Here is a 10523-nt window from a genome sequence, read left to right on the forward strand (position 1 = left end):
TGGCCCTGTTGCTCCACTGCATAACAAGAGGTAAGGAGCTTGGTGGGGCCCTTGCCCACGGCGGTGTGTCTGCTCTGACCTGATACAACAGATTGTGAGCTGTAGATCCTCAGTAAACACACCAACCTCTTACTCCAGAATTCCACTGGTTGCATGTGCGTTGCAGAGCGGCTCCACTGCGGTTTTGCTCCATGCTCCTTCATCCATCAACACCTACCGGGGCTGCATTTTAAGTGCAGCATGGAGCAGCTTGGAGCAACACTGCCGGACAGCTGGAGTGGCGAAACTGAGGAGTTCCCGTGATAATTACATAATCAGGAGCGATCGCAGTTATACATGTATGTGCTATAAACACAACAGCAAACAGACAAAACGTTAGTGTTCCCAACCGAAGGATTAGAAGAAGGGTGGACTTGCTTGGATTTGTCTATTTTTTGATATTGTTTCGGTGTCTGACTTCCTGTCTGCTCTGTGCTGAATTAGGTTGATTGATGCGCCGTGCTGCGGCATCTGACAAGAATAGAAGCCTTGCGTATCTGCTGCGGAGCTGCAACAGAGTAGATACGCAATGCAGCGAAGCCAGTGAAAGTACACACATAGACTAGAATGAAACCTATCAGCTCCGCTGCCATGGCGGATTGGAGAGGGGCCGAACACGGATCTGGTGGAATTGGGGGGTTGGGCTGGCACAGCTGCAGTGTCTCTGGGCTAGTTAGGTAGAGCGGACCAGCAGCAGACCAGGAAGGTGACTGAAGAGGTTGTTGTGTTTACTGGGGAAACTACAGCTCATAAACCACCGTATCAGAACAGCAAAAACGACATTAACAGAACTACTCTATGAGTTAACGGTTTGAGTCAAGTGTAGAGAACAAACCAACGAAGGCGGGGTGTATTATTGAAGTTTGACAGAGCCAGGCTAGCTGTTTCCCACCTGCTTCTTATCAAGCTAAGCTAACTGGCTGCTAGTTTCAGCTACAGTGACCAGACAGCAATAGAAGTGGTACCCATTTCATCTCATTCTCTGCAACAAAGCTTATTTCCCAAAATGTTGAACAATTTCTTTGTTTAATTTTCATCTTTGACAGTTTTTGTCTTTCACAGCACTACAGTTGCATGCAGTCAGCTATATTTTTGTCAGTCGAGTGCAGTTGAGTGCATTTGTTTGTGTGCAAACTAAACAAATGAGGCACATGTTTATCAGTGAGCTTTAGTGCCGCTTTGACATTATGATAAAATTCACACAAGTAACTTTGATTGTCAGTGTGATTTTGAATCCAGCCCTTAATGGGTTGATGGTTTTGATTTCCATTGACCATTGTTACGTCATTTGTTCACAACAAATTATACAACGTATATCAGTAAAAATGTTAAACTTGAATAATGTTCATCAAGATCTGATGTGTGATTAAAGTGTTTGAACAGTGTAGTTTAAAATTGGGCTATAAATGCATTTTAGGGCGCACAGTGACTGTGGTTGGCTTGGATTTGAGTCAGCTGAGATACTGGTAGGCTGTGTCTCTTGAGGATTTCCTTTTTGTGATTTTATACTTTCAATCCACTGCATGTCAGAGGAAAATGGTGTTTTTTACACCATCATGTCTTTGAAAGCTGTATGGCTGTAAAACAACATATATAATATGATGCAATATTCAACAATCCAACAATAGCCTACATGGAGCAGTCGGGCTGCAATGAAGCAACTGACGGGAGGAAGACATGATGGAAGAGACACCATGCAGGCAACGACGACAAGAGGAGGAGAGCGTGCTGACAACATCTGCACACCAATGACAAGCATGAAACCTCCACTCTATCAGATCTTACAGTCAACAGTACAGTAAGAATAACCACAGATATTACGGGGATGATATGATGAGGTTGGATTTTGTTCAGAGGCAGATAAATGTTTGATGAAGTAGGGATGGGCGGATTGATCCCCAAAGTATCAAAAAGTACAGATCCTGATGTTGTATTTGAGCAACAAACCAGAGCCAAAAGCATGAATACACAAAGGCTCTTTCTCAATCTCATGATGCAATGTTGACTTTTCCATGAAAAGCTGCAATAACATTTAGCAAATCTTTCACTTGTCTTGTTTTTTAGACAAATAATGTCTTTACTCCGATAAAGTAACAAATGATGTCATTATTTAGGCAGCTTTTGCTGATGGAAGGAGATCAAATCTAAACTTGGCGCCCATCCCTGCCATGCAGCGTCACAACACAGAGATGACATGTCTTTGTACCTCTCTCGATGTAGCGGGAACATTTTACAGCTCGCAGAAAACTCCTCTGCAGCAGAACAAGGGGAAAGAGGATCCAAGTTACACACTGAAATCACATGTTTATTCACGTCCCAGTGAAGTGAACACAGTGCAGCTACACAGGGCATTACCTCAAATGGACTGAGGATGGAAATTTTAATTTAAAAGTTATCAACATTTGAATGAGCCATTAAAGGATCAGTTCACCTAAAAGTGAGAATTAAGTCATTATCTGCTCACATCCATGCTGATGGAAATCAGGCTACGTTTCATAGTCCACAGAATATTTCTGGAGCTTCACAGCAAAACAGCGTTGCAGCATTCTCCTTAACAGCTGACTTAGATGGGGACTTGTTTTAAAATGTAAAAAACAAGCAAAGTAACAACATAAAATGGCTCCATTCAGCTCCTCCAGCATAATCCAAGATCCCCCAGAGTTCATGCACTCGCTTCAGACGGGGTGACAGCTTTGAGCTTAGCAGCCACAAAGACGAATTCAGATTTTGGCTCTTAAAATGTCTAGAATGGCTCCAAACAGCTTGCGCAAGTATCCAGAAGCCTTGAGATCACCGATTGATTTCAAAAGATGTTATTTACACTCTTTTTAAAGCTGAAATCTTCACTGTAGCTGCTAAGCGAAAAGCACCCTGTCTGACAATGGTGCTTGGGCTTGACAGCGTGTAGAGGGTGGAAATAACATCTTTTCAAGTCAATCAATTTCTGGAGACTCTTGTGCCAGACAAGCTGCACAGAGCCTTTTACTTTTCTTTTTTGGAGTTTGATTTTTATGCTTCAAAACACGTCCCCATCTACTTCAGTTGTTTGGGAGAGTGCTGCAACGCTGTGAAGCTCCAGAAATGTTTTGTGGACCTGACTTTCCATTAGCATGTAGGTGAGTAGGCAAACTTATCCTTTAAGAGCAAAGAACCTGAATTACAGCAGCGTTTTAACATATTTCATTGAAAGAAAATAACAAAACAGTTCTTTCAAATATAAAAAGACAAATCATTCCAATAAAAAACACTGCAACAAATGTTGCCCAGTTGTTTGCACAAATTTCGAGACACCTGTGGTGAACCATTTATTTATTTCATGGTGAATTTCAGGTGGTCAGAAAAATGAAGTGGCCACTTTGTGTTTACCAGGTATACCAGCCAGACATATATCCATTATATCAAGTCTGTCTCTCCATCAAATTACATTCTCCATTAGTACAGGGATCTATGTGGGTCAGATGACACGGGTAAGTACTTTAAGACAAGCTGCACACAGCATGAGAGCACTTGTGTGCACTGAACACTTATTTTGTTTATGAACCTGAAGTGGCAGTTAATCAAGACTGTCCTCAGCGTCCTGGCGTCCCTTCTGTCAAGAGGGTAGAAGAGCTGCAGGCTGTATCAAAGAGTGTGCAGGTTCCTGTGTGCACAGTGGCCCTGCGACTGTATCGAGGATTTCTTCCAGGAGTCCTTCATCGCTTTCATTTAAAGTGATTGATCTCAGCTGCAGCTAGTCTGAAGTCTGGTCCGAGCTCTCACAGTTTAAATGCATCAAACACATCAGAGCAGATGTTTGTTTCAAGGCTGCCGTCAGAGGCCCAGCATCCACACTCTCTACTGTCTGACTGTATCACTGAGCTACAGTGTGTGCAGACACCATTTGGTCTGTCCCATCCTCACCGACACATCCATATGTAATACATAACTGGGTATACTGGACGTGGGCGGGAAGGTTACATAAGTAAACACTGATCTCTGAGTGAAGTTAGAGGTTGCTATGAGACCCCTTCATTCAAAGTGGTGACCACAGAGCTGTGTGCTCAGGTAGAGCCGTGTGTTGTCACCTCACAGATCATCTATCTTAAACACAGTATGTAATCTCTGCCGCTCGGGGGCTCGATGATAGCAAAAGATGTAGTTTGGTGATGTTGTGACAAGTAGCTTTGGATCACGAGAGAAGTTGACTTTATTGCTAAACAACCACGATGGCTGATAAAAATCTAGCAGGCAGAAATGTTCACGGTTAATGTGATGCATTATAGTTTTATTCACATTACATTTAGTCTCGTTTGCTGACTTCTGTCCTCACTCTCTTGACGTATCATCTGATGGGAGTTATAGCGACACACGTTGAAATAAAACGTGCCACTACCTTGAATAACATTACAGATTTCTCTGGGTTTGAACATTGTTAGAAACACTGCAGAGATGTGACGTATTGTACATTTAAAGGGGCTCAGTGGAACTTCTGAGGTGTGCTAGAAGCCAGTCTTTAGTTTCTGTTAGCAGACTCTTATTAAACTAACGTTGGCTATAATGTGTAGAGGCACATCCTTTGGACTGCCGCAGAAAATCTGACCCGAGTCCTTCAAAAAAAAAATCCACAGTCCAGCAGCATTAAACGACTTAAACAAATCGTCCACAGGCTTGTAAAGGCAAACGAGAGAGACGGGGAAGGTCTCATTTTTTACATCACATTAAAATAAAAAGTAATCAATACATATGAATTGCTACAAATTATGACTCAGAGCCCCTTTAACGCACGTCTGTCACTGCGTAAGAGACTGTCTCTTCACTCAGAGAACCCTGCTCACATATGTAACTTCCTGCTATGCCACTGTTTCTCCCCAGCATGCTGGTACACTGTTCCCAATGAGTCATCACGTGTTGAACATCTGAAGTCACACTGTAAACTGGTTGGTTATTTGAGCGCCACATCAACGTGGCAAACTTGAACATTTGGCCTAACAAGTTGTTGAGGATCGCCTGAATGCACTGTAAGTTTCTGTTTGTCTCATTTGTGGAGGAGGTGCAGGTTCAGCCTGCTCTTGAGGACATCTGGAGGACAAACCTCCAGGTCTTCTGAATGATCCAGATTCAGGATGCAGCTGCTGTTGCAACTTGGTGAACTGACTGGTGAGCACCGACATTATGCTGCATCACTGGGCAGTTTGGGGGAATGTGGACACCCCCACTGACTCCACTTGAATTTTTATAAGTCGCTTAAGCTGTGAGTAAACAGCCTGTGAGACGATATTAAACCAGCCTGTGTGCTTTCTTATCTTCTGATAGTGAAGTGTGCATTAAACATGTTAATTGGCCTGCGGTGTAAATGTCTTTGCATTGTCACTTTGTAAAGGTTATATGAGCAAAACCGCTTAAGCATATGAATAATAAAATATCCCAGTCAAACCAATAAAGATATCAGAGTAACAAGGATGCTTTAATATCGTTCTCGATCAGCCATATGAGCCTCAGAGGTGCTGACATCTCAATTAAAGTGTCACTGAACGGGCCCACAGGGGGAGGCTGACAGCATGGACATGGTAATGTGAGGAGGGTTCAGGTGTTTGAACCAAGCTGCAGCCTTGCATGTATAATTAATACACACACACACACACACACACACGATATATGTAATACAGCCTCATCATGTGAATTTGACCTTCTCACGCTCACAACCTCTAATGAAACTGGGTCAAGCTCTACGCTTCATGAATAAAAGACCCCTCTCTCGGTCGTCTCTCCTCTGCGAGACTGTAAACAAAGAGAGCAGCCCAGTGTCACATGGGAACTGATGTTAAAATTCGGATCGATTTCTCCAAATGGCTTTAAAAGGAAAGAGATGGTGCTGTCCGACCGGATCAAACAGCCACACGCTCGGAAAATCCCCACAAGTCACCGCAAAGTTCACTTTTTAAGCATTTCGTCATCTGAACAAATCACTTCCAGCCAGCGGGAGTGAACATTTCTGACACAAATCTCTAACTTACCCCATGCTCCGAGGATCTGGATGCTGTTTCGGGCTCTGGTTCCACTCAACACTCCACTTTTTGTCCCTTTTTTTTCTCGGTTTCCAAACTGATTAGCTTCTTCCTCGATATCCTGAACGCAAGTTACATTTCCGACAAAAAAGACAAATCACTTCCGACTCCAGATTCCCCTCGTTTCCCCTCCAACAGTACTCCTCTTCTCCTCTCAAGTCAGTTGTACTCCAGCCTGCCTGCCTCCCTTTGTCCGTGGGTTTCCACGGCGAGCGACACCGCGGATCTGCCGTCCCTGTGCGTAATTACGCGCCGTGGACCGTTTGGCTCAGCTGTGCGGGCCGGACAGACGGAGGAATGTCGATGAAAGTCGGACAGCAGAGTGCTTTTGGCTCAAACCTCTTCCAGGACTGGTGCTGCCTTCCCCTCCCGCCTCTGAGCCAGATCACACTGGGATCCCATTCAACTCTCTCCGTGGGATCGTGGAGCCTCTTCAGCGCCATCTGATGGCCACGATGCAAACCACAAACCCACCCTACCCCTCCTCCTCCTCCTCCTCCTTATGCCTATTATTACTTAAATGTCAGAATATGAAATATAATGTGGAAATGGCCCTTGGACATTGTTAAAAGCCCCTCGGTGCGTTTTTATGGAGTGTAGTGCAATAAAAGCATGAAGCATCTGAAATGACTGGTGGAAGAACAGAAGCCAAATAATCTACACAGTCCTGCAGCTACTGTCTGTGATCTCTCACATTATATCAGTGTAAAGCAGTTTATAAAGAGCTATATGATAATCCTGTCCAACACTCTGCTGGATAAAAGATCTTACTCTCGGTGGAAAACATGAAATCCGATTATAAAAATACCACAAAGCTTATTAAACCCACTGTACTACATTTACAGAGTCTGCAGGAATATTATGCATTAATATAATGATTTTATTCATGAGAGGGCGGATGATATTTCACAGCCTTGATTATGTCATCACATGTCCTGACTCATACTGCACACATATGACAGAGGAGTCCTGAAATATAATGCAGAACATGAAAAGAAAAAACAGGAAGAAATGCTCACAACAAAAGTCATATATGTGAAAGGTTTCAATGGGACTTTTTCAGAGTTTGTTCATTAAATGTTTTCACAGTAATGGATCAGATAAATATTACATTCCTGGGCTGTCTTTCCTCATCTCACTGATTACATTTAGACAATTGCAACATCATCCTTGATACACTTAACTATACCTTAACTATACTTTATTTAATCAGGAGGTCACACTGAGATCAAGATCTCATTTACAAGTGAGACCTTAATACACAATAAATTAAGGTGGTAAAGACAAAGAAATACAATAATCAAATAGGAGTGGGTTTTAATGGGCATGTAGTTCAAACTCAGAATTTTAATATTCACAATATTAATGAGGTGATAATACAAACGCAGACATATTCATCTTTTCCATAACTGAATAAAGAAGCTGTTCTCAGAGGAAAATAAGGTCCCAGAACACTGTCTGAAGCCAGAAAGGTGGCAGGGTCCGCCACATATAAACAAAGTAAAACTGTATAAAAAATGTGTTTATTCAGATCTTGAGCTGTTGTAACATTCATTCATCCCTTCATCAAAAACTAATTTAGTATAGAAAGCATAAACGCACAAAACAAACAGAGAAATAGACTTACCTACAGTAGTGTTCAAGAAACCCATCGGTCAGCATGCCATGCCACTTGTGTGTGATGGAAATCTCAGGCCTATCATATCACAGTCATTATCTCGAGATCTCGAATTAATTATATCGTTATCTCGGGAAAACAAAGTTTCATTATCTCGAGACCTTGAGAAAATTATCCTGTTATCTCGGGAAAATGGCAGTTGTTATTTCGAGATAGTAACTCGAGATCTCGAGAAAACAAATGAAATTAACTCGTTATCACGGGAAAACGGAGGAAATAAAATGCATGAATGCATGGCCCTTAAGGGCTTCCGTACCTTTGGACCGCTGGGAGAAAGAGGTTTTGGGGCCCTGGGCTAGCTGTTTAGCATGATAACTCAATTTAAACCTCAACAACACGTCTTTGACAAAATGTTAACTGTTGTTGCTGCACGTTCTGTTGATCGTTTTAGGTTTTTGGATGTTTAAAATTCTTAAATTTTGGACCTTTAATAACACACATATGATAATATTGTGGAAATAATCCCATGAAGATGTTCGGCCTTGCGCATCTTTTGTTTACGAGTCCCTCTGGTTGCCTTTTCACCAGTAGTTGAGTGTAATAGTTCTTTTTGTACAGTTATTTGGTATTTTAAGGGTAATTTATTTGCAAAAAAGGAAACAAAACGCACAGTCGACAAAGTCAAAAATAGATTTGATTGCTGGCAGTCATGTATCGTGAGTGATAGTAGTGAGAATCTCTTATCGTGACAGGCCTGCGTCTGACAGGTTAATATAAAGTGTTGATTCATTTCTTTTTATCCACCAAGATGTGACTCTAGCACTCTGTCAACAATAAGTACACCTGCAGACAAGCCTTACTTCTACTGTATTCACAGTTAAATCACTTTATATGACGTGCATAAACATTTTCCTCAAAAATGAGTCAGATAAGATTTACACAATATTTATAAATCTGACGTGTTATAGTCAAAAACATGTGTAAGCATTCGCACACACATGCACAAATAGAAAATACAATTATGGAATGATTTCAAAGACACGGAAAAAATACATAAATAACTTTAAAATACTTTAAAAACCTCAAAATAAAATGCTGTGGGATAAAACGATGCTGTTAAATCAATTTTGAAAAAGTCTTGGAAATGCAAAACCTTCACAGAGCTGCTAATGGGTAAAGAGAGCAAGACACTGGAAGATATTTCACCCATTTAAGTGTCAGAACCTCCTCAGTGCAGAAACACACTAAGAAGGCGCTGCACTTCACCTCATTAGCTCACACAGGCCTTGGCTTGGAGTCAGCACTGATTTAAAATAAATCACTTATTTGCATGAATATTGCCTGAACATGGGAGAGCGGAGCGTCAAATGTAGTGGAAGAGCGATGAGGGCAGCTCCTGTGCACTAATCGTGCTGCTCAGTGGCCTGTTACAGCGATGCAGCTGACTGCTCCTCTGTGCTGCGGGGAGGCAACAGGGAACAGCAGATCTCGGCCTCACATGCAAACAACCCTCATGTTCATTTAGAGACACACTTCTCAGCCGGGCTCAGGCAGTTTGCAGCACAGCTGGACGGTTTGGTCAGGATGGAGCTGAACCTCCAGGCCTCTGCCTTTAACACACAGGGCATTAATCACCTCTGGCAGCCCAGTGTGAACACACAAACGGGTCATATTGTTGATTTTTCTCCTCCAGTCAAGCAGCGTCTGAATCAAACTCATAGTGTCTTCACGCTCACTGTGGCAGGTGAGAGACAAATACCTGCATGAAGTAACAAACAAGATATAATCTGCACCAGAAATGATATCTAGACAAGGATTAAATCTTAAATGTTATCCTATTCACAGAAGCTGTTTTGCAGTCAATCTTATTGTCTGGATATTTATTTTGTTAGCTCTAACATCTGTGTCATAAGTGGGAGAAAGGAGGTGCAAAAGGAAACCGGGACACATGCTCTGTCCTTTTCACAGTGTCTGTTTTTACACACTGATGGCCTTTTTCAAGAGTTCATGAGTGTAATCCTCTTAACTCACAAATGTCAAGGCAACACATAAAAGTCAGCTTCGTAAAAATCAGAAGGTGCTTCAGGCCTAATTATTTCAGGTCAGTCAGAGGAACAAGTCAGTGTGACCAGCAGGAAAGCACATAGAGCCAGTAAAGACCAATTAAGGAGATAATTCATGAATTAAATCCATTCAGAGCAGCTGGAGATGAAGAGGAGGCCGTAAACCCAACACAATAACCACCTTCAGATAATTGATGAGTAAAGATCACTGACATTTATCAAGAGTCCACAGCAGAAAAGGAATACTCACTCTGAAATTATGATCGGAAAAGAAACAAATAGTAATTTGTGATAGCTGAGATCTATTTTATGCTCATCTGTGGTCATTGATCATGTGGGAAAATAGACCATAAGAAAAACAGCATGCCACAACAGTAGAAGGTTTTCATTGATCAAAAACACTTTACATCATCAGTCATCGATGGTGACACTGCAGGACAGACGATCTCTGTCAAATGGCTGTAAAGTCATTTAATAGGATTAAAAATTATCTCTACAAAACAATTTAACATAAACGTGTCTTCACATAAAGTCTTAAACAGTAAAATAAGAAAGTATTAATGTTTTTTAATTTGACAAAAAATATTTTTGTCCACTGAACAAAAGATCAGGAGCAGATAAAGACAGGTGCATTTCATCCACACAGGCGACTAGCTTTAAATCAAATTGTCAATGATCAGTGGGGTATCAGTCAGAACTGATCTTTAACATCTGATCTTAGCCGCTGAAAAACATCTATATGTTTTGTTTTTAATGCTG

At 41.7% G+C, this 10523-nt stretch overlaps 1 protein-coding gene across 2 annotated transcripts in view; it reads right to left on the reverse strand.

Moving 5' to 3' along the window:
• Positions 1-6449, reverse strand: part of homer3b (homer scaffold protein 3b) — a 64961-nt gene extending 58512 nt beyond the window's left edge. Inside the window, exons 1-2 of one of the 2 annotated variants that reach the window (XM_084355584.1) lie at positions 6033-6449; positions 2246-2291 (exon numbers count right to left, since the gene is read on the reverse strand). In XM_084355584.1, the coding sequence (XP_084211710.1) occupies positions 2246-2268 (23 nt within the window). In that variant the 5' untranslated portion in view covers positions 2269-2291; positions 6033-6449. The remainder of the gene's footprint in view (positions 1-2245; positions 2292-6032) is intronic. The other variant, XM_084355585.1, reaches the window with a different exon arrangement.
• Between the last annotated feature and the right edge of the window lie 4074 nt (positions 6450-10523).

Source organism: Pagrus pagrus (assembly GCF_965226575.1).
Source record: "Pagrus pagrus genome assembly, chromosome: 6".
NCBI classification, from domain to species: domain Eukaryota; kingdom Metazoa; phylum Chordata; class Actinopteri; order Spariformes; family Sparidae; genus Pagrus; species Pagrus pagrus.